The sequence below is a fragment of the Trematomus bernacchii genome, unplaced genomic scaffold (assembly GCF_902827165.1).
Source record: "Trematomus bernacchii unplaced genomic scaffold, fTreBer1.1, whole genome shotgun sequence".
Classification (NCBI taxonomy): Eukaryota; Metazoa; Chordata; class Actinopteri; order Perciformes; family Nototheniidae; genus Trematomus; species Trematomus bernacchii.
In genome coordinates this window covers 1,460,277-1,483,517 of record NW_022987654.1, presented here as the reverse complement: position 1 = coordinate 1,483,517, position 23,241 = coordinate 1,460,277, and the positions used below count along the sequence as shown (strand labels likewise).

The 23,241-nt window shown below is 39.7% G+C and overlaps 2 protein-coding genes across 5 annotated transcripts in view; both read left to right on the top strand.

The window, feature by feature from the left end:
• The window catches only part of kif21b (kinesin family member 21B), a 63,019-nt gene extending 52,630 nt beyond the window's left edge, over positions 1-10,389 (top strand). For 3 of the 4 annotated variants that reach the window (XM_034134977.1, XM_034134978.1, XM_034134976.1), the window contains exons 31-33: positions 1,972-2,171; positions 3,161-3,287; positions 5,196-10,389. In XM_034134977.1, coding sequence (XP_033990868.1) covers positions 1,972-2,171; positions 3,161-3,260 — 300 coding nt within the window. In that variant the 3' untranslated portion in view covers positions 3,261-3,287; positions 5,196-10,389. The remainder of the gene's footprint in view (positions 1-1,971; positions 2,172-3,160; positions 3,288-5,195) is intronic. The other variant, XM_034134979.1, reaches the window with a different exon arrangement.
• An 11,179-nt stretch (positions 10,390-21,568) lies between these two features.
• Positions 21,569-23,241, top strand: part of cpne5b (copine Vb) — a 109,692-nt gene continuing 108,019 nt past the window's right edge. The window contains exon 1 of the mRNA XM_034134881.1: positions 21,569-21,949. Coding sequence (XP_033990772.1) covers positions 21,831-21,949 — 119 coding nt within the window. The 5' untranslated portion in view covers positions 21,569-21,830. The remainder of the gene's footprint in view (positions 21,950-23,241) is intronic.

Here is a 23,241-nt window from a genome sequence, read left to right as displayed (position 1 = left end):
TGCAGCTTTTCTGTATTTTTTATAACACAAAACACTGCTTGTTAAATAAAAAATAAAAAAACGATTGGATATTTCTACAAATAAAGAAATACGGAGATACAGAGTGCACGTTAACATTGCAATGACAATAATAAAAGACATTGTGCAGCCCTATTACTAACATATTATTGACCAACTAATATCAGAGTATATAGTGTATTTATATCAACCCAGCCTGCATCAGTCTAGCTCTAAAGAGTGAACGAGTGAGAGTAAATGGCTAAGAAATCTTTGTTTTCTGCTAACAGGAAGGCCACATAAACTTCAAAACAGTTGAATGCAGTGAATCCGTTCTCTGCCAAAGGACACAAACATAACCTTTAAAAACTTTAAGTGGACTTTTGTGTAAGCAGCATCAATCTAAGTATTCATTCCACCACTGCTGCCCATGTTTAGTAACCAATTATTCTTCCATCTTTTATCCATTTGTATCCGTTTGCTGTTTCTGTGTCTGAATGGATACTTTCTAAATGGAAAGCAGGAGAATGGGTTGCCTCAATCAGTACTTCTCATTTTGTATGTTGAACCAGACATTGTTAAGAGTCAAGCTGTGTTTAAAATACACCTTTGTATATAGAGTTGCTCTAAAATCTAAATGATATGGTTAATTTCAAATTATAGCCATTTGGATAATGTCACACAGTATTATAATCTTTCTTGACCCTTGACTATTTCTCCGTAACAAAAATGTTGGAGCTGTGTTTCAAGGTGAAATACCTTCAGTTCAATGATATTCATTTATTTTCTTTTTCCTCTGAAAGTTAAAGAGGAACGCATGTATTTAGGTGTGTCCGTCTTGTGTTTAGATCACAAGAAATGGGGCTTAAATAGACCTGAGTTTAACGTCATAGATATAGAGGAGAGCAACTGCAGTAGGGTGAAGAAATCAACATAAAAACAAATTAGTATTTTTGTACCTGATGGAAACATCAATGGAAAGGAACTTGGAGTGTTATTTTGGCTAATTTCAAAATGCAAATTGAAAATAATTAATGTGAGAAGCAAATCAAACACAACATGAACAAGTAGACAAATGTTTTATCACCATGTGTTCCTCGCTTTAGAGCTAAATGAATCCGCAGCCCAGTTGGATGAGATAAATTAATAAAAAAAACAGCTAAAGCCAAAGTTTGTTAAAGCTCTGTGAAAAACACAATTTGAAGAGACTGATTATGTGTAACATCCAATCTCTGCAGTGCTGTGTGATCACAGACATGGTTCAGTCTGTTCTTTACTTTCTCTTTAACCAATACAGAAATGCGTGATAAAAAGTGAAATGTTTGTTCAGAAGCTATGTGTCAGAGGTTTTGTCAGTGTGTTACAGTTTGTTCCTCGCAGGATGAGTTTAGAGACGAGCGGAAGGAATAATTAATCCCCTCAATGGCAGAAAATAGTACTGTTTGAATCTCTTAAAGGTCATATAGAGATTAGGTCGGCCCATCGGGTGGGAATTACTCATAAATTAACCTTTACACTTGCTCTGCACTTTTAAATGAAGACAATTGCAACGCTTCCTAACACTTTAAGACTGTCCTCAAGTGCACATTTAACTGTCTTTTTAAAGTGATTTCTCCAATAGCTTTATGAAATAGTGTTTCTATCCAAACCCAAGACAGATGTATCCATTTCCAGTTTATGAATCTTGTTTGAAGCCATTGTAAAATACTCAACGAGCAGACACCTGAGCTAAGAATAACTGCGGTACTGTGTCTAAATACAGTATTAATTAGTTTGTTGCCTAGCAACGACATGCATTGTTTCTGCAAGAATACCCAACTGTACTGACAATAGTTTACATGAAAAAATGAACATTGCTGTTATTTTAAGAACAAAAGAACCAGATGACTAACACTCCTGTAGTTTTGATATAAAAACCGTAGATGTAAGATCATGATCTCTGTCTGACTTCATGTCTCTGCTTTGACTCCACAGCAAGTCCCCAACGCCCATAAGGACTGGGTCTGCGCTCTGGCTTATGTCCCGGGTCGGCCCATGCTGCTGAGCGCCTGTCGGGGGGGCATGATGAAGGTGTGGAACGTAGACAACTTTACCCCCATAGGAGAGATCAAAGGTCACGACAGCCCCATCAATGCCATCTGTACCAACTCCAGACAGATCTTCACTGCGTCCAGGTAGGAAGAGTTATGTGTACTGCAACACCACTGATCCAGAAATGTTTTTTTATTGCAACAGTGTAAAATAGAAGTGCTGGTATCTGTGGTATTCTTCACATTTTATTTTATATATAATATATTTTTCGAGGATTTTCAATTCAATCCCAGAAAAGACCAAACCAAAAATGCACTGATTCAGTAGCAAGTCTTGCCTGCCTAATTAATCATAGAGCTGGATGAAAAGCATTATTTATCTGCTGCTTTAAATAATCACTAGAGCACCTGTTTTATTGACATTTGCTCAAATAACAGTTTTTTGGGAATCATTTAGCCTTTAAAAAATATTAAACATGTCTGAATTAAGTCATTTAAGATTCAAATCATCAGTAGGATCAAGTATGCTCGTAGCAGAAGGCCAAGGATACGGCATTCAAAAAGTATTGAAAGATGAACCAAGGCATCCTTATTTTTTCTGGAATATATTGACAATAGCAAACATATATATATATATATAATGCCAGCCTTATCAGAAGGGAGGTTGGATAGTTTGAAGGTTGAACATAATGAGAGAGAAAATGTGAGTGAAATACCAGATTATGATTCATTCTCTTTTCATCTCAAGCATCTCATCTGCAGTGGGTGTGTGTCAGCGTCTGTAGCTCAGAGAGGGTCAAGCTACATCCTGTTTTTCTCTAAAATGTGTGTTTTTTAATGGTTGCATCAGACTGTGTTCAAGGTTGCTGACTGTGTGTGTGTCTGAGTGGGACATCCTGTGTTCATCCTTCTTTTCAGCTGGTGGGCTTTCACTGAAGATTACTCATTTTTAATTCCCTCGTCTTCTATCGGTCTTTTGCCCTTCTGAATCACTGTATCACCTCTCTTTGCTCTTCTGTAATCTTTACACATATTTCCTCTTGTTCCTGCTTAAACTCTGCCTTCCCACCCCTCCTGTTGTCCACCTTCCTCCTCATCTTCCTCCTCCTCCTCCTCCTCCTCCTCCACCCCAGTGACTGCAGGGTGAAGCTGTGGAACTATGTGCCAGGTTTGACCCCATGTCTTCCTCGCCGGGTCCTGGCCATCAAGGGCCGAGCCACCAGCCTCCCATGACTGCTTCACCAACCCTCCCTTCCTCTGGTACTCTCTTAACTAATGTCCACCCTTTTTCTTTACCTTTTCTGGTAGCTCCTGTCCTGTTTTATCCTTCTTTTCATTTTTGTTCCAATTCTTCTATCATTCTTTTCTTTGTCTGATTGTTGTTGTTTTTTTAACCTGCTGCCGCTTACCGTTTTTATTTTTAAACTTATACTGTGTTTGTTTTCATGCAGATCATTGCCTCCTCTAAGACAAACAGTTTATCAGAGATTGAACAAGTGACTCACAGTGCTGTTCAGAATATAACAAACTCTAGTCTGCTGCACCTGTTATACTCTTTTGGAATATGTCAGAGTTAGAGGAGAAGATGGATACCGCTTTCAAGTCTGGCTTATAATATAAGCACCAAACACTTATCCTAGCATATAGACTGAACACGGGGGAAATAGCTAATCTGGCTAGCTGGAATTAGCCAGTCCAGCATGTAACCCCCCATAAAAAGCAATTTACACTACAGTTTTCATTGGATTTAACTAAATTAGACATATTTCTCGATGCTAAGCTAACTGGCTACAGCTTCTTATTTATCGTTCAGACACAACAATATAAGGATAATTTGAATGTTATTATTGCGAGTTGCGCAACAAAATGTTACAGTTGCGGCTTTCACACCAGCGCTTTTCCCTTTCTAGCTCCTAGCGAGAGCTTTTCTGGTTCAGCTCCGGTTTCCCTTTTCAGCTCCCGCTCTGTTCACACTGCCCAGAGCTGCTGCTGCTGCGTCATGACGTCACAGTTTACGTCGCTGATTTTCTCCCACAACAACAACGGGCCGGGGACTGCGTCGGGTCGATGATCGTGTTGCTTTTAATCATACGAAGCCAGATTAAATTAAATAACGACTTCTCCAACCTTATACTTTTCTCCAGAGTGCCGTGGTTCATTGTTTATTAATGTGTTTCAGCGGCATTTACCGACCGCTGCAGTGCTGGCTGCTCTTCCACGGGAGTTTATTCTCCCGTTAGCTCCGGGTTAGCTCACACGGCTCTAAAGTATTCACTGTCTGACTGTCACACAAGCAGCTGATACATATCCCCAGTTCCCCTTAAGTGAATGTGTGTCAGTCTGAATTGACGCTGTTTGGCATCACAACGCTGTTATGAAAGTTTCTCTGGTATAACATGGGTGATGTTAGCATAGCAACCGAAGCTAAACTGACTACTTGCTAAGCCGTTTTCTACAGGCACATTTTACCGGCGTATTTTTCATTATGATTCTACTTGTGATAGTCGGACATGACAACCTGTACAGCCCATGTATCTCCACAATGATCAATAACAGCGAACGGATGGTCAAAGTAAGGTTTCCTTCACGCCTCGACGTAAGCGACGCCGCGTCATAGCTCCGAAGCTCTTGCCTCTGGACCGACAATTTTTTGGAGCTGGAAGTGAACCGCATTCCTGAGCTATGACGCGCCGCCGCTGCGGTGTGAACAGGGAAAAGCGCCGGTGTGAAAGGGGCAAGTGTGGCAGTTTATGCTACACAAGAAAACACGACAAAACAAAAACAGTAGATAATTCCTGTAGTGCATTTTTTAATATCAGTCATTTATTTGTATTTGTGTCAGTAAAATGTAAACAGCAACAATAATGTGAATTCTGACAAACTTTTTGATGGCATACTATACTGTACTCTGCTTATTTTATGGCATCTATGACTTTTATATTAGATTTAAATGACAATAATATTTAATGAATTATGTGTGTGTGTTTGTTTGGGCATATGTGTGTGTGAAGTGCACTTTAAGGCTGATTTGATTGTGCTGTGTCTGATGCATACTTGATTGTTTTCAAAGTCAAGACTGCCTGACTGATGCTCTGTTATTTTCTCCATTTGTTTTGTTCCCCTTGCATCCCTTTGCTCATCCTCAAAACCTCTTTTGTCTCTCTTTAGTGACACGACAGTGAAGATCTGGTCGTCAAAGGTGTGGAGGAAGAGGTGACAGTCCTGAGTGGTTCCTTTGTCGGCCATCTTGCTGCAACTTCAGCCCCTGATCTGTGACCTGCTCATTGAGCTGTGAAGCTGAAAACGCCATTTCCAAGGCAATCAAGGTTTTTTGTTCCTTGTCAAGGTGCAAATTGAACCGAGACAGAAGATTCTTTCAAAGGCATAAAAGTATTTGCCTTTCAGATTGTGAAAGTGCCATTCAGGTGTGATGCTACTTGGGCAATAAAAACTGCATCACTCGGAAAGAAGAATTTCTCTCTTGTGACAAAAAAACAACCACAGCCTGTTGTTAAAAAGAAAGAGCCCTTCTGTCCTCTCACCAAGGTCTCAGAGTCCTTGTGGAACAGTGACACATGCATTTGCTCAGAGATGTATTTTTTGTGTCCGAAGGTTATAGATTAAAATCGCCAAATAACGATTTTGGACACCCTTTCCTGCTTTCCTCCATTCAGGACTGTGAGTGTTGTAACTGTTCTGAACACACTGGAGAGTCATGTTTCTGATCTTGAATAACTGGAAAATGACATTAAACCACCACTGGATGTTATGTTTTCAAAACCGGAAACACCCTCAAGGCGCTCTCTGTCACTGAAACTTTGTTGTGTTTTACAAGTCTTGTACAATTTTTTTTTTAATGACTTTTACTAATTTATTATTTTCCCTCCTTCAGTTGTTAAGGTAGAATGGAACATTTTTACGGGTCTCTGTACAAACACCTGGTGCTTGACATTTTGAAGTTTTTATTTCATGCTTGGCTCTTCATCGTTTGGATGTGTCCTCTGTGGCCTCCCTGGCTATAAGACTGTCTAACTGCTGACCCTGCAAACAGGAAAGCACACCTCCAGTAGCACAACTAAGGTAACACTGGCCCTGGAGGATCCCACCAGATTGTAATATCTGCTCTACCAAGTGCTAACTTTGGCAAAAATCAAAATCCTCCCTGCAGATGCACATGACACAGACAACACAAACCTACAGCACACACTCCGAAGACATGAGGCCAAAGTGCCAGATCATTATCTCGACCATGGTACAGTATGTGTCCCTTACCTGCCATTTATCCTCCACACAATTGGTAATATAGCAGCCCTATCAGTTCCCCCCCGCCTGCTTTCTGCTCCGCTCTGATCTTCAAGGTTAGTGACCGTATCAGACTGACCAGCCTTTACTGAGAAGTGCACCTCTTTCCCAGCTACTGAACCTCTCTGGGAAGCCAATTTAATTAGAGGTCTGGCAACTCTACCGACTGCTTTTCAGGCAAGATTACTTGGGGGAAAGTAGGTCATAACTGAGAAGGATTTATTTTTTAAATCCCAATTTTCTTCCACCCACACTTTGCTGCTACATATAAGGAACAGGAAAAAACGTCCTGTACTGGTGCACTGGAATCTGTTTATGTGGCAGATTATGTGTGCACACAAACTGATGACACACACAGACACGAGTTCAGTGGATGTTTCGCTTATCCATCTTGTCTGATGGGTCTTGGCGTCCCTCACTGTGTCTCTTTAATGAAACAGATTCAGCAATGCACTGACACAAAACATATGCTCATACATACATACACACTCTAACAGGCAACAGTGATTCAATTATGTTTTGTTCTGATTACAGAAAATTGCATCTGCATAACTTTCAGTTAATGAACTTAGGCCTTTTTTGTATACGTTCAAAATGACATGCAGAATTAAAACCTACGGCTTGATAAATCCCAATTTGTTTTTTAGTAACATGTCAAAGCACAGTTGTTCTAAAATCTTACTCCTTCTGTTGAAAGACATATTTTTCATTTAGGCAATTAATGAACTTTTTTTTTTTCATAAACCCAGATATATATGTATTCTAATTAAACAACAGCTGCTGAAAATAGTTATTACTGTCAAAACATCCTCTATGAATTTTCCTCCAAAAGGAGACCGCACCGCTGGTGGTTGATGTAGCCAACATCAGTTTGAAGCTGCTTTCCTTTTCCAAAAAGCAATGACTTGGGTTTTGTTATTATATTGTGGGAAGGGCGGGGTTATTGAAGTGAATGCAAATGTGTGGATGGGGGTGATCTGTGGAAGCGTTCCTGGAATTATTTTGTTGCCATTCTTAGAAACTCAGGTAAAGGTTGAAGGATAATTTTGGCCATATTTTAGTCAGTACTTGACCCTGTGAATAAGGTAGCTTTCTGAATTGACCAAATGCCTTGTTTGAGAGATTTTTTTTAATGGTACTATCATGTATAACCCCCTTTTTGTGAAAAAACTAATTTCAATGATTAGTTTTTGCATTTATTTCCCTTTACTTGTTATATATGAACGCTGCTTTTTTCGTAAAAAATGTACGTAAAGTAAACAACATCTTCCAAATCTGGTCAAAGCTGCATGTCTTGCAACTCTGAGAGGATGTGCACTGAGTTTTACACCTTAAGTACTTAGTAGTATTTCAAGAATAATTGTATAATGGTTAAACTGGAGAGGAGAGAGTGGTAGAAAAAGTGGTTTGTAGGGAAATGAACCTTCACATAATGGGTTGTATTCTTTGACCTCTTGTTCGTGTCCACTGGGCCCCTTGCTGTACATTATGTATTTATCTGTGCTCATTAGCCAAACTGACCTTGCTCACAGAGCTCTGTGGTGTTTTTTTTTAAAAATGCGATAACAATTCTCAGACAGCCTTTATCTCGTTTGTTTTCTCTGGACCGAATTATTTATTGAGAAGTTTTCGTAGTACTGTAGCTTTAGGCACTTGCCTCTTCCTGTACTTGTACATTTACTAAAAGATGCATGATGTTGGTGCTGCTCATTTGTTGATTGGTCACCTCAAAACATTAATTTGCTATTGTCAATCTTGATGTGCACCCGAGTGGATTTGCTATCAAAATCTTTGAAGAATTGGCCATTTGTTTGGATTTTGAAAACATGACAATTGTGTGCTTCACAAAAAAATATGATATGGTCTTTGATCAGCCCCACCCAAAGTTACCCTGACTTCTGAGACTTGTATTCTGCAGATATCAGCACCACTTCATTACTTGATGATGTGTAAATAGGTGTGTCATACTTTTTTTTTGTATATTGCAGAGGAGATTTAGTGGAGGTTAACTGACGTCTTCCTCCTCAACTGGCCTCAGAGTAATCTCTGCAAGTTAGGATTTACATGCACTTTGGATAATGAACACTGCTGTGAATACTCTGTGAACTGTTTTCCAGATATGAATTAAGCCTTTTAGACTTAGTTTACAAAGATGGGGTTTAAGCGGTCAAAACAACTCTTAAAGCACTGTAATTGTGCGTAAAAGATCACGTCTTTTTAGCTCTAAAGTAGGTTTAGAAACCAAATATATAAATGTTTGTGCTCATACAGTATGTAAGATGACAGTCAAGAAGTAGAAGGGCAGTCCTCATTATGTCCCTGCCTTTAACGTCCCTTTTTAGAGTAAACCTGAGAATGAAAATTGTTCTCTTTGACAGAGCAGCATGCACACCTTTGTAGAAGCTCAGGAGAACCCCAGCCCTCCTTATTTCCCCGGCTGTAATTTGGACATTTTTCGTAATAATACTGACCACAAACAGGCCATATTACTCCATGAAGGATATAATCATAGACAAAGGATGACAACATCTAACCATTATCTATTTCTATTGCAAAAGTAGACTGTGGAAAAATCCTAGCTGATTAAATGTCCTTTAAGAAAAGGATATTATCACCTAAAATGTACCATTGAGCATGTGGTATTGTTTGATCAATACCTCTCAACAACTTTAAATTGGTACACCAGCTGGTGACAATGTTTTGTAGCCCAAAAAAAGTCCATTGAAGTTTCTTGTATCCCCTATTAGCATCTAGTTCAAATGACAGAGCTTTAAAGCCACTAAAAGTGTAATTCAACATTTCTGTGAACCCAATTGGTTGTATGACCATTTGCTAAGCCCCACCCCCTAATTACTGTTGCTACGCCTGTCAAGCATTCATTTACAGAAAATATGCAGGTTACAATAATACCTGTGTCTGATTTACCAGTCAAAATAAACTTAATTTGAAAACAATGGGTCCTCCATTATGCAGAAAAACCCAATCATATGCTTTAATGCTTTTTTAACGACTATGCTTAACCCCACCAAAGAAAATACTTTTGAAAATAATTACGAGTTTGCTAAAACAAATTATGTCTATAATAACAATTATTATTTTTAAAAGAACCCCTTGAAACTCTTTCATACATTTTTTTGCACATATTAGAGTCCTGTTAACAATGTTTTAGCATGTAGAGAAATCAAAAGCTGGACAGGTTCACTGTGCATAGAGACAGTTGCTAAACTAGGATTGGACAATAGCTGCTCACAGGCGCGGATTAGCAAATGGTCAGTTGGCTAAAAGCAAAACAAAGACATTTTTTATAGAAATCAACATGACTAAGCAGTCTGGTGTTAGATCTGGGACCTGAGGACAGATAGAGGGAAGCTGCCGTTGAACTGATTGTGTGATTACCACCTGTAGCATTTCCAGCCCAGCCCTCCCTTCTTATGACCTCGAGGAAATGAACTCAAAGTGGTCAACTCAACTTCAGCCTTGTGCCTCAGCCAACGGGCCTTACTGCCTTAAAGAAACAGAATGTGTATGTAGGACATTGATAATCATTAATTGAATATCCTGAATCTGTAATAGACTTATTCTGAAGATTGTAGATTGTCCTACAGATTGTGGACCTCTGTTCTAAGTCAGATAACGTCGCAGCTCACTATCAGTACGGCTGAAGAGACTTTCAACTTTGCCTCGAGCTGCAAAGGGGGATGGAATCGCATTTTGACACAATCACACAAGAGGGCAATCGCTATCACACATCGACACGCAGCTGCTCGAGTCATTGTCCCCAGGCGTGTGTTGTCATATCGAGCTCACATATGGTAATACAATATATGGCCGTGTCTGTTAAATATCTACTCATGGGACATAAATGCAGGGTCAAAGGTCATTTGTGCCTTTTATTGCACAGATAACTCCCTCTTAAATGAGTGTAAATGTGTGTACAGTTTTGTTTTTATGATAATGTGCATGTGACCAAGCCATGTAAAATAATAACTGTAAATAATGTAAGTAAATATTTAATGAAGGATCCAACATTCCCTCAAGAAAATAAACAAGTTAAAAACAACTGTCCTTTGTGTTTTCCTGTGTGAAAATGTACTTGTTTTGATTGTAGTTTGGATCAAAAAGATTTTAATTTTTTTAGATTAAAATAGATTTTTACAATTACACTCCTGTGATTTTGAATAAATTAGTTTTTTCCCATTACTTGGATTCTTATTTCCCCAGCTGTTTAAAGCTAACAAAAGTAATCCCGCCTCTGTTTAATGGTTAGACCAAAGCAGCTGAGAAGAAAGACGAGCAGGTTATTGATCATTCAGGCAAACGGGTTGTAAGGGATGAGATGGAGGCATGGGGAGATGTTTTTCATCCTGAGGCATTTCTATCTACTCCAGCGCAGAACAGCAGACTTAAAACTCATACATCTTAATTTCCTTTGCAAACCCTGATCATTAACTCTAGTCGGGCTAAGCTTGTCCCAGCCGCGACGGGAGACACCAGCACTGTGATGTACGACGACCATTAACGGCTCAGAGGAGGCAAAACCCATTTGAAGCTGCCAGTCACCAATAAATACGCATTCATACACACAGCCTGTCACTTCCCAGCTGCGTATGCCCCATCTGCTCTGTCTATATAAAACAAATCCTGAAACACATTTTAATGTCTTCGTCTGTTTCGTTACACTACAACGCTTCAGTAAGTCTGTTCTTGCATGTAGATTCATCAATCTCTGTCATACTCTATCCATCAATCACCCTGTAACTATAACACTCCATCCAAATACCCTGAGAAAATACTTCATGTCCCATCTTGATTATGATAACTAGCAACTAAAATGGTTTTATTTATGTATGAGGGAGGCCAATGTCAGTGGGTATGTACAACACATTCTTGTAGAAGCAAAAATAGGTTGACTAGTGTATTTGTCAATCAACAGAAATAAATTGCTAACTATTTTGAATATTGATTAATCTGTAAAGAAATTGTAATAGTAAAATGGCAGAAAATGCTTTGAGCATCTCAATTATGGATATTTCCTGCTTTTCTCTATTTTAAATCATAGCTACTTTACTATCTTTAGATTTTGAACTGACATTTTGGATAACAAAATATGAATTGATATTAAAAAAATATTTGACGGTTAATTGATGGTGAAAATGATCATTATCATTAATTGCAGCCCTAATTATCACAATCCATAAACAGACATTTCTCGACCAACATTCATGTTCCCCAGATGATAAACTGTTATTATGTTCATGGTCCAATCATCCAGCCCCATCATCAAGTCACCAATTATATTGTTTGAATACTTTACATTCGTTTATTAGCAAAACTGCAAAATCACTGGCGGCATCTGCCTCAGTTGTACTTAACTATTTTGTGAAAGTCAACAAAGCAGTGAGTGGAAGAGGTAAAGCATCAGTGTGAGTGAGTCAACTGTTGCTTATGTCTCATTAAAACTTGAGCACAAGTATATGTAACACAATTACTCTACATAAGTCCTGATCATACTGATACATCAGTTTTTATGTCTCCCAACCATATAGCAGGGAAAGTTACCATCAGGCTGGCAAACTCCATGTAGCATTTAGCAGCTTATCCACAATTTGGTGGAGAGAAGAACCAAAGTAAAATAAGACCAGCTTCTCCTAAAAAATAATGACAGGCCTGTCTGGGGCTATTCTCTGAGAGCCTGGCTTAACACAAGTTATTCCTAAATCATAACAATCGTGACATTTAGTAACACTAAATGCAGGTCATAAACCACAGTTTGCACAACATGACTTTTCTACTCTCATTTAGTGCAACACCATTTGGAACTACTCAAGTGAATAAGCAGTGCTTATACGACTTTCCCTAACCAACTAGAGTGGAAAAGTAATGACTTGTTGCTTTAATAATTTTCTTGTATAACTATTACAATCACAATGATGTAGTGCCCATAAAAAGAACATGACAGAAATAATCCAGTAACAACTTGAGGGTGGTAAATGCATAGCTGTTAAAATGGGTTTCTGTTCATTGGTAAATATAGATCTTGTTTACAATAATGGGAGTGAGATATGATGATGCAAATGAACTTAAATGGGAATACATTTAGTATATTTATAATCAGCAGCAACATAGAAATAAAGTGAAAATATAGAAGGATTGAAATGGATGGATAAACAGCAATAGGACGATTTTCAACTAAGAACACTGGATGGTGAATTCCAAAAATGCTATAAAAATGAGGCAATAAATAAGCAGTGCCGGTTCAGGAGTCGCGTATATTAACATTTTCAAATAATGAAGCATGCAGCGTATCAATGCAAACTGAGACCATAGTGCACGTTTCACAAATCTAAAACTGTGTTATAAAGAATGTTTAGCCTCTCTGGGATAATCCAGTCCAAATACATCGGCTATGCAGCGATTTAAGAGGTTCAAACACGGAGGATTGTTCGCTCTGCGCTGTAAATTAAATGTCCCTTAACTTTCCCCTTAACTGCCGAATCGGAAGCTCTCAATCGGAAGCCAACTTCAGCGTCGTCAGGAACGCTGTGATCCGAAGAGGGTTATTCCATCTTTCTATCCATCACCAATGTCACTCTGTTATCACAATGCTATGCTAATCCAAGCCACTTTCAAATGGCAGCTTAACAAAATGTTTTAAAGAGGATCTATATTCCTGTCTGCAGTCCTAAGGCAACTTTCTAATTTTAACAAAGTCTTCAATGTTATTACCTAATTTGATAAACAGTCATATGATCATAATTACAAAAATACTTTTGTTTTATATTTCTGTAAATATGGTCATATGACTGTATTTTAAAACACAGTGTATTTAAGCTCTTAAAGAAACTATTTGGGCTGGGTGGCGCTCTATAGCTTAGGGCCAATAGGAGACCTCGATGCCTTCTTTCCCCTCCTCCTCATTAGCATTCTGTGCAACTAGTGCGACTAGTGCGCATTTGGGATCCACTAGTGCTACTAGTGAACATTTTGAGCCTCACTAGTTCACTAGTGGAATTTAAATGTACCTCACTAGTTAACTAGTAAAGGGCAAAGGGTTCACTAGTTAACGTGTAGACATTTTGAGCCCCACTAGTTAACTAGTAAGGTCAAAAGAGGCGTTAACTAGTGAACCTTTTGCCTTTACTAGTTAACTAGTGAGCGATTCTGGGTGCTACTAGTTAACTAGTGCAGACAAATGTATGCCACTAGTTAACTAGTTGTGCTTTCTTTTGTGTAACTAGTTAACATGTCAGAGCTTTTGCAGCGCACTAGTTAACTTGTAAGACTTTTAGGGTCACTAGTACGGTCAGAGGGTCACTAGTTCATCAAAAAGCTTACAAGTTGGGACTTTGGTGCTACTAGTGCTGCTCCTGGCATCACTAGTAAGGCTTATGTGCTAACTAGTCGGACAAAAGTGCCACTAGTTGCTGAAAAAGAGTGACTAGTGTAATGTTTTATTTAACTAGTAAAGCAGAGTGCCAAACTAGTTTGAGCATATATCTAACAAGTGAAATCAAAGAGCCAACTAGTGTAGGCAGCTGCCGTCTGATATCAAGGATATGGAATAAATACTCAAATGGCTTGCCATAATCTCCACACAAGATATCCCTGTATTGACTCCACATTCATTAAAAGAAAAATAAGGGAGAACCACTGTGTGAGACTGGAAAACGACTTCATTCCACGTAACCTCAAAGAGGATTTTAATGCTGAGGGAAGTCATGAACATCTTTAATAAAAGAATCCCCACTGTTTCTCAGATACACGCAGCGAGCATCTGCACCGCGAACAAAGCCTCGGACTATCAACTAAATAGCATGGTCTAATCCCATTATACACTCTCTCTTTGAGCCCGACGCACGCACGCACGCACGCGCGCACGCACGCACACATACACAACCAGGTTTAGACACATCAGAGGAACACAGTCATTTCTGAACATGTGTGGATAATTAAAAACACAATGCTGTTAGCAATAATTATGTCTTTTGGATAAAATGTAAAAGAGGGGCTTGTGAAGGTGTACTTATTATTAAATGTATTCAAAAATTGGTCACATTCATGTTAAATTTGGTATGCGTTTTGGTATAATGATGTTACATTTGTATGACTTGTAAAATAATATTTTCACCTTTTGGGTAGTATGTTTATTCCCTTTCTGGCAGAGAATGTAATGTAAAAATGAATACCACTTATATCGGTCCATATGTAACAAGGTCTGCCTACCAGCACCTGTAAAGATCTCTATTGTGCACGTTATATCACTTTTTCTTTATTCTTGGTGTCATTGGTGCCATAAGAATCTCATGATAGACTCCAGGAAGCAGCAAAGAAATAATCCAGCACATAATCATCTGCAAAAGAACAACCTGTTTTTTTTACACCTCAGCTTTTGTACAGTTATGTATTTATTCTTTGAACAAATAAGACATTTGTGAGTTTTCTTGTCACTTTATATTTGCTGGTAGATGGATTTTGTTGAATGGAACTAGGCTAAGTGTTTCCCTCGTTTCAATATTTGTGTTTACTAAATGCATCGTCTACCGGTGTTATCTTTAAATGTACAGAGAAGAGAGTTCTTCACCCTGGAAAGGTAATGCCAAAATAATCTCTAATTTTGGTCAAGAGCTAATGTGCTTATTTGCTTACAGGCCTACATTAAAATCATTCTCTGTGGATGAATTAATATAGAGACCCATCTGGGTGAATATATTCTTTATTGATAATGGGTTTCGTCATTTAGTACTCTTGTTAGTCAGTTTCTCCGTTATGTATCAGGCTGATCCTTCCATAAACCCCATTGCTGCGTAAGCACAGAGTGAGTCACTTCCTCTGCAGAAGAGAGCTGAATGTTCCTGATAAAGTACCTTCTCACAGATGTTTACAACTAAAGATGAGAAAAAAAACAGTATCGCATGGTTGAACAACTAATTCATTTATTCTTATAAAACAGTTTCACCTTGAATTCTTATTCTTTACATATATTATGTTCTTCTTTTGCAAGCAATGGTATCTACTGTCTCTTTTTCTCCATTCAGTATTTGTTTCATTTCCTCACTTTGTCTTCTTCTTTAATTCCTTTCCCTTCACAGGCAGATTCCTCCAGGGCAGGAAGTTGTAGGAGACCAGCGCTGTGAGCAGGTATGTAGCCATGCCGGTGTACCCCCCCAGGACCAGACACAGCGGCTGTGCCAGCACGAACAGGCAGAACACGTTCTTTGACGCACGGTCGTCCAGCTCCACCAGATCGTCCTGCGTGGCTTTCATCACCCCGAAAAAATACATCAGTGCCACCCCCGGGTAGAAGGCCAGTTCCTCCATGGTGCTGCGGACAGGATGCTCCCACGCACTAGAAAACCTTTGGGTTTAACATGTGAAAATGTGTTGGAAAGAAGCTTGTGAAATCCGCTGAAGTATTGAGGGAGGATATTTGCAGAGACACACTCACCAGGATCCGATTTTCTCTCACTGGCAGACAGAAATCCCTCCGAAGTGTGAAGGTGGATCTGAGAGGAAAACAGACTTGGACCTTTGATTCGTCGTAACAACACTCCTGTCAAACATTATCCACCTCCTGCGCTCCTTATCAGGACACCTTGTAGTTGTTGCCTAATAACACAATATGTTTGTTTTTTAAAGCCCTCCTGAAACTGCACCATGTAACTCACCCCCTAGTAGGTCAATATGTCCACATTAACGATCAGCAGGAGTTGTTATTGACCAGCGCAGTATATCCAAGGAGAAGGATATTCACACTGGTACATCCTGTATTATAATCTGCAAAAACACAACTAAATCCAACCCAAAAAAAGACATTACAGTACACACCACTTTGCACAGTAACATAAGAACGAAAGAATAACTGAATAGCTTCTTTATTTCGTTTGGGTGAATGTTTTAATGACATGTTGAATGGCTTTTTTTATAATCATTTATCATGTCTAAACACCAGCTATAAGTCTATACATTCATGTATTCTTAGGTCACTAATGCTACTAAACATAATTCACATATCATATTCTTGGAATAGTCGGAATGTAAATACCACTCTCTTATCTGAGCATGGTATTAATCATCTCATCTTACTGTGCTCAAGTAACCAGAAACATTTTTTACATCAAAATTGGATTACAACTGCATTTTGTACATCCTGGACTGAGTCTGATATCTTTTAAACAAATATTATAAGTAAACCTGCATTTATTGTTGTTTTTGGAGGAGTGTGATTCAGATCTTAAGAAATATTTTACAATTAAAATATGTTCATCTTTTAAAATCTATTAGCAAACTCTGTTTAAGATACTCTGTTTGATATAGTTAGGAATATAACCACAGTCGGTAAAGGCTATAAGAGGCAGAGTAGCAGAGAGTGAGGGTGCAATGTGCTGACATTAGGCTGTCAGTTAGCAGATTGCTTGCTCTTGATTTCTTAAAAGTCTCCAGTGAAGACGTTGCCTGTAGGGAGTTCTTTGCTGCTCAGTCTGGTATTCATTTGGAGTTAAAAAACTCTACGAATGCTCAGTTTGAAAAAAAGCAGGGTTTCCCAGGCTGAGCAGTGAACTTTCCCCACATCAGAGGAACTACAGTACGGCACCATTACAACCTTTGGAGGTACTCATCTGATCAAGTGCAGCAGCAAGTGTTGAATCAAGAAGTTCATAATTAGCTTGAGTGCTCGTGTATTGACTGTAGATTTGCTCCGGAAAGAGTGGTTATTTTTAATATCATTGTTCTGCAGCTGTTATAACATCCAGCTCTTTGAAACCCCACCGCTGCATCCTGAGGCAGCGCTGGGCCATTAGCCAGTCAATCAGCCACCTATGGCTGCTGTGGTCTTCCATAAATACCGTATGTACGCCAGAGTGAGTTTCATTCCATGGGTCCTTCCGTCTTTTTGTTGGTCGTTCTCAGAGCAATCATTCATAACAGGCTTCTCTGTGATGTTTCCCACCTCAGGGGGGGTTTGATTCTGGATTTAACCGCGGGGACACAGAGGGGGATTACACTGGGAGGGAACATGTGGGCCTTTTGAACTAGGCTTCTTCAAATCCTCTACTTCTCTACAGGGTACAAGTAAGGTACCCACTCTCTTCAACAGCAAGCAGAGAGAAAGACAAAGCCTCAGCTCTCTTATTTAATCCAGCTCAATCATTAATCATCAGGTCAATGATGTTAAACAGACACACTGGTGTTACTGTAATAGTTACAACTTTAAGCAATTATTCGATAACGAAGCATGTTCCTATGCTTTGAGCTAACCACTCTCTGAGCAGTAAATGCTGATGGTAGTGATACACTATTTTTGCAAGGAGAGCTTTCAGCACAAATATACTTTTCGTAGCATGGTTTGTTTTGCCAATACTAGGCTGCAGGCTATACAGTATATCATATATCTGGAAGCAGTACAGCCTAGAAGATAAGAGTGACTGTGCAGCAGCAATGTAAAACCACTGTGGTTTTGTGTAAACGATTGATTCCTCGCACAATGGATGCCTCTCAATATCTGTCTCATCTTCTGGCCTGAGAAGATCTCAGCAACAGCCTGGTGCTGGAGGACAAACTCCAGCAATTTCAATGGCTAGTAGATTCCTTCAACATGGCAAGGAATCAAATCCCTAAGGTCTACTGTATAATGGTGGTAAAAAAAAGTTGGATGGGCCAAAATCAAAATGGCAATGAACTGTGACGGCTGAGTTAGGAGATAGACCTAACATGGGACAAAGCACAGCACAAGACAGGTCTCCATGGAGACAGCCTTGTGTCCCATCAGGGAAGACGAGGATTAAGCTCCAAAGATTGACTCTATTAGACAAAGTGATATACCAGTATAAGGTTAGACAAAGTTCAAGGCAAAAGCTCCCTCGACATTTTATGTTCTTTAGCCTCAACAGTTTATAATATTAAAACAAGTCTTTTTATTCTTTTTTTGTTGAACTCCCTTTTCTTCAACCTGCCTTGCTCCATTAATGAGTTCTAACATTTCCTCTGACAACACCAGCTGAATATTTGACATAAGCTTAAAGCCAGGTCAGAGCTATTTAAGATAAGAAAAAAGAGTTTGAACCACCACTACATTACAGTATGTCTGTGAAATACCTCTGCATTAATGTATTGCATCTTCATCTGGCCAGTAACTCAGGAGAAATCCCCCCCTGTTTGTTTTAAAAATAAATAAAATACAACAAACTATTCTACACAGCAGTCGGCAAACTGCCTGTCTTTGTTTTCACTACCTCCTCCAGCAGCCACAATATAAGGTTTAACAAAGGCTACTTAGCTGGAGGCAGGCTGAAAACCAAACAGATTGACTAAATAAATAGTATTTGCTGACCACTTCCTGCATCTAAGACAATATACTATAATTAGAGATAATTGCTTGTGTTTCTTTTGGAAAAAAGTGTTAAAAAACGGACGATTTAACACCGTAAACAAATGTCTTTTGGTTATCGGGGAAAATGGCATATTTTATTGTAAAGAGCTCCACTTACTTGACAGGCCATTTGTCTGTTTCTGAATAATTGCTTCCAGAAAGGCGATATTTTTGGACAGCATGACGCAAGTAAGCATAAACACAGTTATTAGTGCTTAGGAAACTGCAGGAGACCGAGCACAAGATAGGGAAGGAGGAAAGGGGATATTTGAATCCCCCATGGTGTTATTAATGTGACCAGCACTACAAAGCATTGACCACCTCCTGGTCCACCGCAATGAGATGGCAATAGTATTTAAAGGGGATATGCAGTGTTTTGCACGTCTTTGCTATTGATCACTCAACAAGACATTCAGAAATAGACATCACTTGTTTCTAAGGAACTAGCAGCACCAATCCTTCCCAAGGGTTGTGGTATTTGTTACAGCTTAATTACACAGAAAAAAAACTGCTGATATCTGATTGTTAGACGGCTCAAAACCTTTGTTTAACTGTGATGGATAGAAAAGTATTGATTTGAACACCATCGAGGATAGATGTTACTTTGATTGATGACTCTACCACATCGTAGAACAACCATGACACAAATGTACTGTCTAAAGAGATGAGTCAGGTCGACAAGAAAACATGACTCGAAGGATTCTTATCAATATCCAGGGGAGGAAATATTATTCAATTTCAACAACAGTCCCCTTCGCTTTAAGATCAAAGCAGATAAATGGATGGAAATAGATTGTTGCATCTTGTTCTAGGCATTTCAATGTAGTATCTGGAATCAGTTAGTGTGCATAATGCGATTGCTACTCGAGCAAATAGCTGTTGTGAAGGTCTTCCTCCTTTTTTTGTTTATATGTTGTTGTTGTTATCCTCTGGCCCTGCTTCTGCCAACCCCCTCCTTGGAACATCTGCGATAATGTGTTCACCCACACTCACAGCAAGCTCTTAAAATACATGAATCATCCTCGTAGAAAAAAGGGTGTGTATGTCGATGTGTGTGCCTCTTTATCTCCGTTTAAGGGTCGTTCAGACACATATGAGAAAATAATTTGTCTTTACATGTGCACATTAGTGCGTGCCTTTGAAGGAATGATTGAGTGTGAGTGTGCATGTGCGTTCGTTTGTGTGTGTGTGTTTGTGTGTGTGTGTGTGTGTGTGTGTGTGTGTGTGTGTTCCTGATCCTAAGCTGGAGAGCTGTGTGGGTAGAAGCGTCCTGTCTCTGTGTATCAATTGATGTCCAGAATCCAGATGCTCTATGCAGAAAAGGGCTTTGTGCTTCTGCACCGATTTAAGAATGTGTATGTGTGTGTGTGTGTGTGTGTGTGTGTGTGTGTGTGTGTGTGTGTGTGTGTGTGACACGTGTACGTGAGAACTTGGTAAGAAGGTTCGAGAGTGACAGATCAATTGACCATGAAGGTACAATGCCACAGGATATAAAATGTCTGAAGAAACAACTTTAATTTTCCAAGATCCAAACAGCAGTCTGTGGGAAACAGGTTGTTTGGTTAATCATGACACTTTGTGTTTATATGTGTCTAAGTCAGTGGTCTATGCATGAGAAAAAGAGAGAGCGAAAGAGTGTCAGAACAAGTGTGATAAACAGTGGCGCCGTGGAGATAGGAAGACACACACACACACACACACACACACACACACACACACACACACACACACACACACACACACACACACACACACACACACACACACACACACACACACACACACACACACTCCGCATTTAGGAACTCTAGTTATCCAGAAATTACAAACCCATCCCTTTTTTGGCAGGCAGTTGCACCAGTTTAGCATATTCTCTGCAATGTGGTTTACAGGTCTTTAGGTCTTAGCTGCATACAACAGACTAATGATGGATGGTGGCCATTAAATCTGTATGTAATTCCTATTTGTAATTAATATTGATTTTAATCCAGCTAGCATGAACACATTTTAATTGGCATCTGCATTTTGCCACATGTCCAGCTCATGCCTCAATCCTCAACAGAAAAATACTGAATTCCATACAATGGGATAAATAGTTACAATTTTGACCGAAGTCCAAATTAATTTGGATTGTTTGGAAAGCTATTACTGTGAGTATTACAGCTAAAACAGGGTCTGGATATGTCTGCTACTTTTCTCTATTATTGAGCTGGTTTATGGAGCTGTCCATTGCTGTGGTGCTGAAATATTTATCCCTTCCAAAATCATCCATTGAAACAAAGCTGTGCCCACTGGAGGATAGTATTTTACTCCCTTGGCTAAGGAGATAAATCATATCTAAATATATACTGGATACAAGTTGAGTTTTAAGAAATAAACTGAATCAATATATTCATTTAGCATAAACCACCTCCAGACCCCTTATCCTGCGACCTGTTGGGGGGTCCCAATCACCAGCTTTGCAACCACAGGAGTTTTAACAGCAGGGTCTCGCAAGTGTCTGTTATGACAAGCTGATCTTTATTTAATGGTTTTTACCGGTTTTTACACTATACATTATCCCACCAAACCTCCAAAGAGTCTTCAATATTAAAAACGCATAAGTGCGTAATTAAATTATCATGACACTCTCGCTCACACTCATTGTCAGAGCACAGAGCAGCGGGAGCACCGGGGCATGGGCAGGGTTGCCAGCTCTTGAGTGTTATTCCGTGTGGGAGGAGGAGGAAGAGGCTGGGTGTGTTTGAGAGTATCTAGCCTTCTCTCTTCACACGCTCTGCTGTGCGCACTGACTGAAGACAAAGCGCAGAGAGGAGTCCACCTCTCCATGTGATGTGCAGCCGCTCAGTGAGGGCGCAACAGTAATCTCAGATACTGCCCCTCGTAAAAAACAACATTTTATTTACGCTGCATGCGGACAGTTAAGTGCGTCTCTGCTTTTTTGAGTGTTTCAACTCAATCAGTACTCCCACCTCTCCAGCCTCAACATTTGTGAAGTGGCTGCCTCACCCGCTCGGACCGGAGGCCGTCTGGTCTCCGATCTGGTCTCCGGAGTCACCGGAGAGTCCACGCGCTCCGTCAGGGCCAAGCTGTGCGGCTCGCGGATCAGACCCGAGCCGCCACGATCACTGGCCATGGAGATGATGGAAGGAGACGTTACGGACAAATTAGATGACATGTCTTCGGTGTACGACTTCGACCCGATCACCGGCAACATCCCCGCCACCAAAGTAGAAATCACCGTCTCCTGCAGGTGAGTTGAGGCGTCCGCAGTGAGGAGAGGAAAGTTCGTTGAGAGGAATGTGTGGTAGAAAAGTTGTGACAACGCCCCACCCTTCCTGTGGGATTCTGTTATTCGGCGAAATTATGTGTGAGACAACTTGTTCATTACGCACCCGTTGTAATGAATTACAGGTTTTGGGTGGGGGACAAGGGCTGCCACTCTGCATGGTTTAGTTTAACAATAAATGTGTTGACCATTGTTTATACCAAGTCTTCTTTTGTATATTACTTGATTGATTTGTGTGTATTTCTGGTAGAACAAAAAGTTAAAAGCACCTCTAACTGAGGGCATGTTCGACCTGTCCCATTACCAGTGGTTAGAGTTCTGGAGATTTGCAGAACTTCACATTAGTGCTAGCTGGCGTTTAACATGCAAAGGAAAGGTATGTGCACAACGAGACAAGCTCTTATTACTGCAATACCAGTTAAGAAGAAAATCTCCTCCTACTGTTGGATGACACTAGGACAACGCCCTTTCTGTATGTGCTGTACCAATAGTCACACTCTACAAGTCAAAATCTAGGAATCTGCACCTGGCTGAGGGTTTATCTGCATGGATAGTGGTGCCCTAGAAATAGAATACGTTTTTTTCCAGGTACTGTAGGTTTTCACTGACAAGGATTGTTGTACCTTAGTCTTTGGTGAAAACAAAAATGTACCAATACTAAAAAAGTCAAGAACAAACATGAAGAATAAAACAAACCGTAACATTTTTTTTTGAATGTTCTGAGCTGCATAGCTGTGTGCAAAATGTTCACAAATATTGAACAGGGGATGTGCTAAAGATCAAAGGAGATAGAATATGTGCAATGATGTATGTCACCTCGGCTGTTTCAGCACCTGCAGAGCATAGCCTATCTCCTCTCTCTTCTTTATAAAGAACTGAACGTTGAAGATTGAAATGTTTACATTAGATTCACACAGTTTCCATGTCCCTGGCCCTAATCTTGATCAGATCTTTTTTAATTTTTTGTTACAAAAAGGTATTTCTCTTTCAGAAAGTAGCTTGCTCAGAGAGAATACACAGTCACTCCTCTTCCCATTAAGAAGGGTTTTAAAGTCAAAGCTTTCAATGCCTGTCTCCTCTCAGATTTACAATCTCCTGCTGGCATGTGTTCGCAATACTCACGCACGTGCACACACACACACACACACACACACACACACACACACACACACACACACACACACACACACACACACACACACACACACACACACACACACACACACACACACACACACACACACACACACACACAC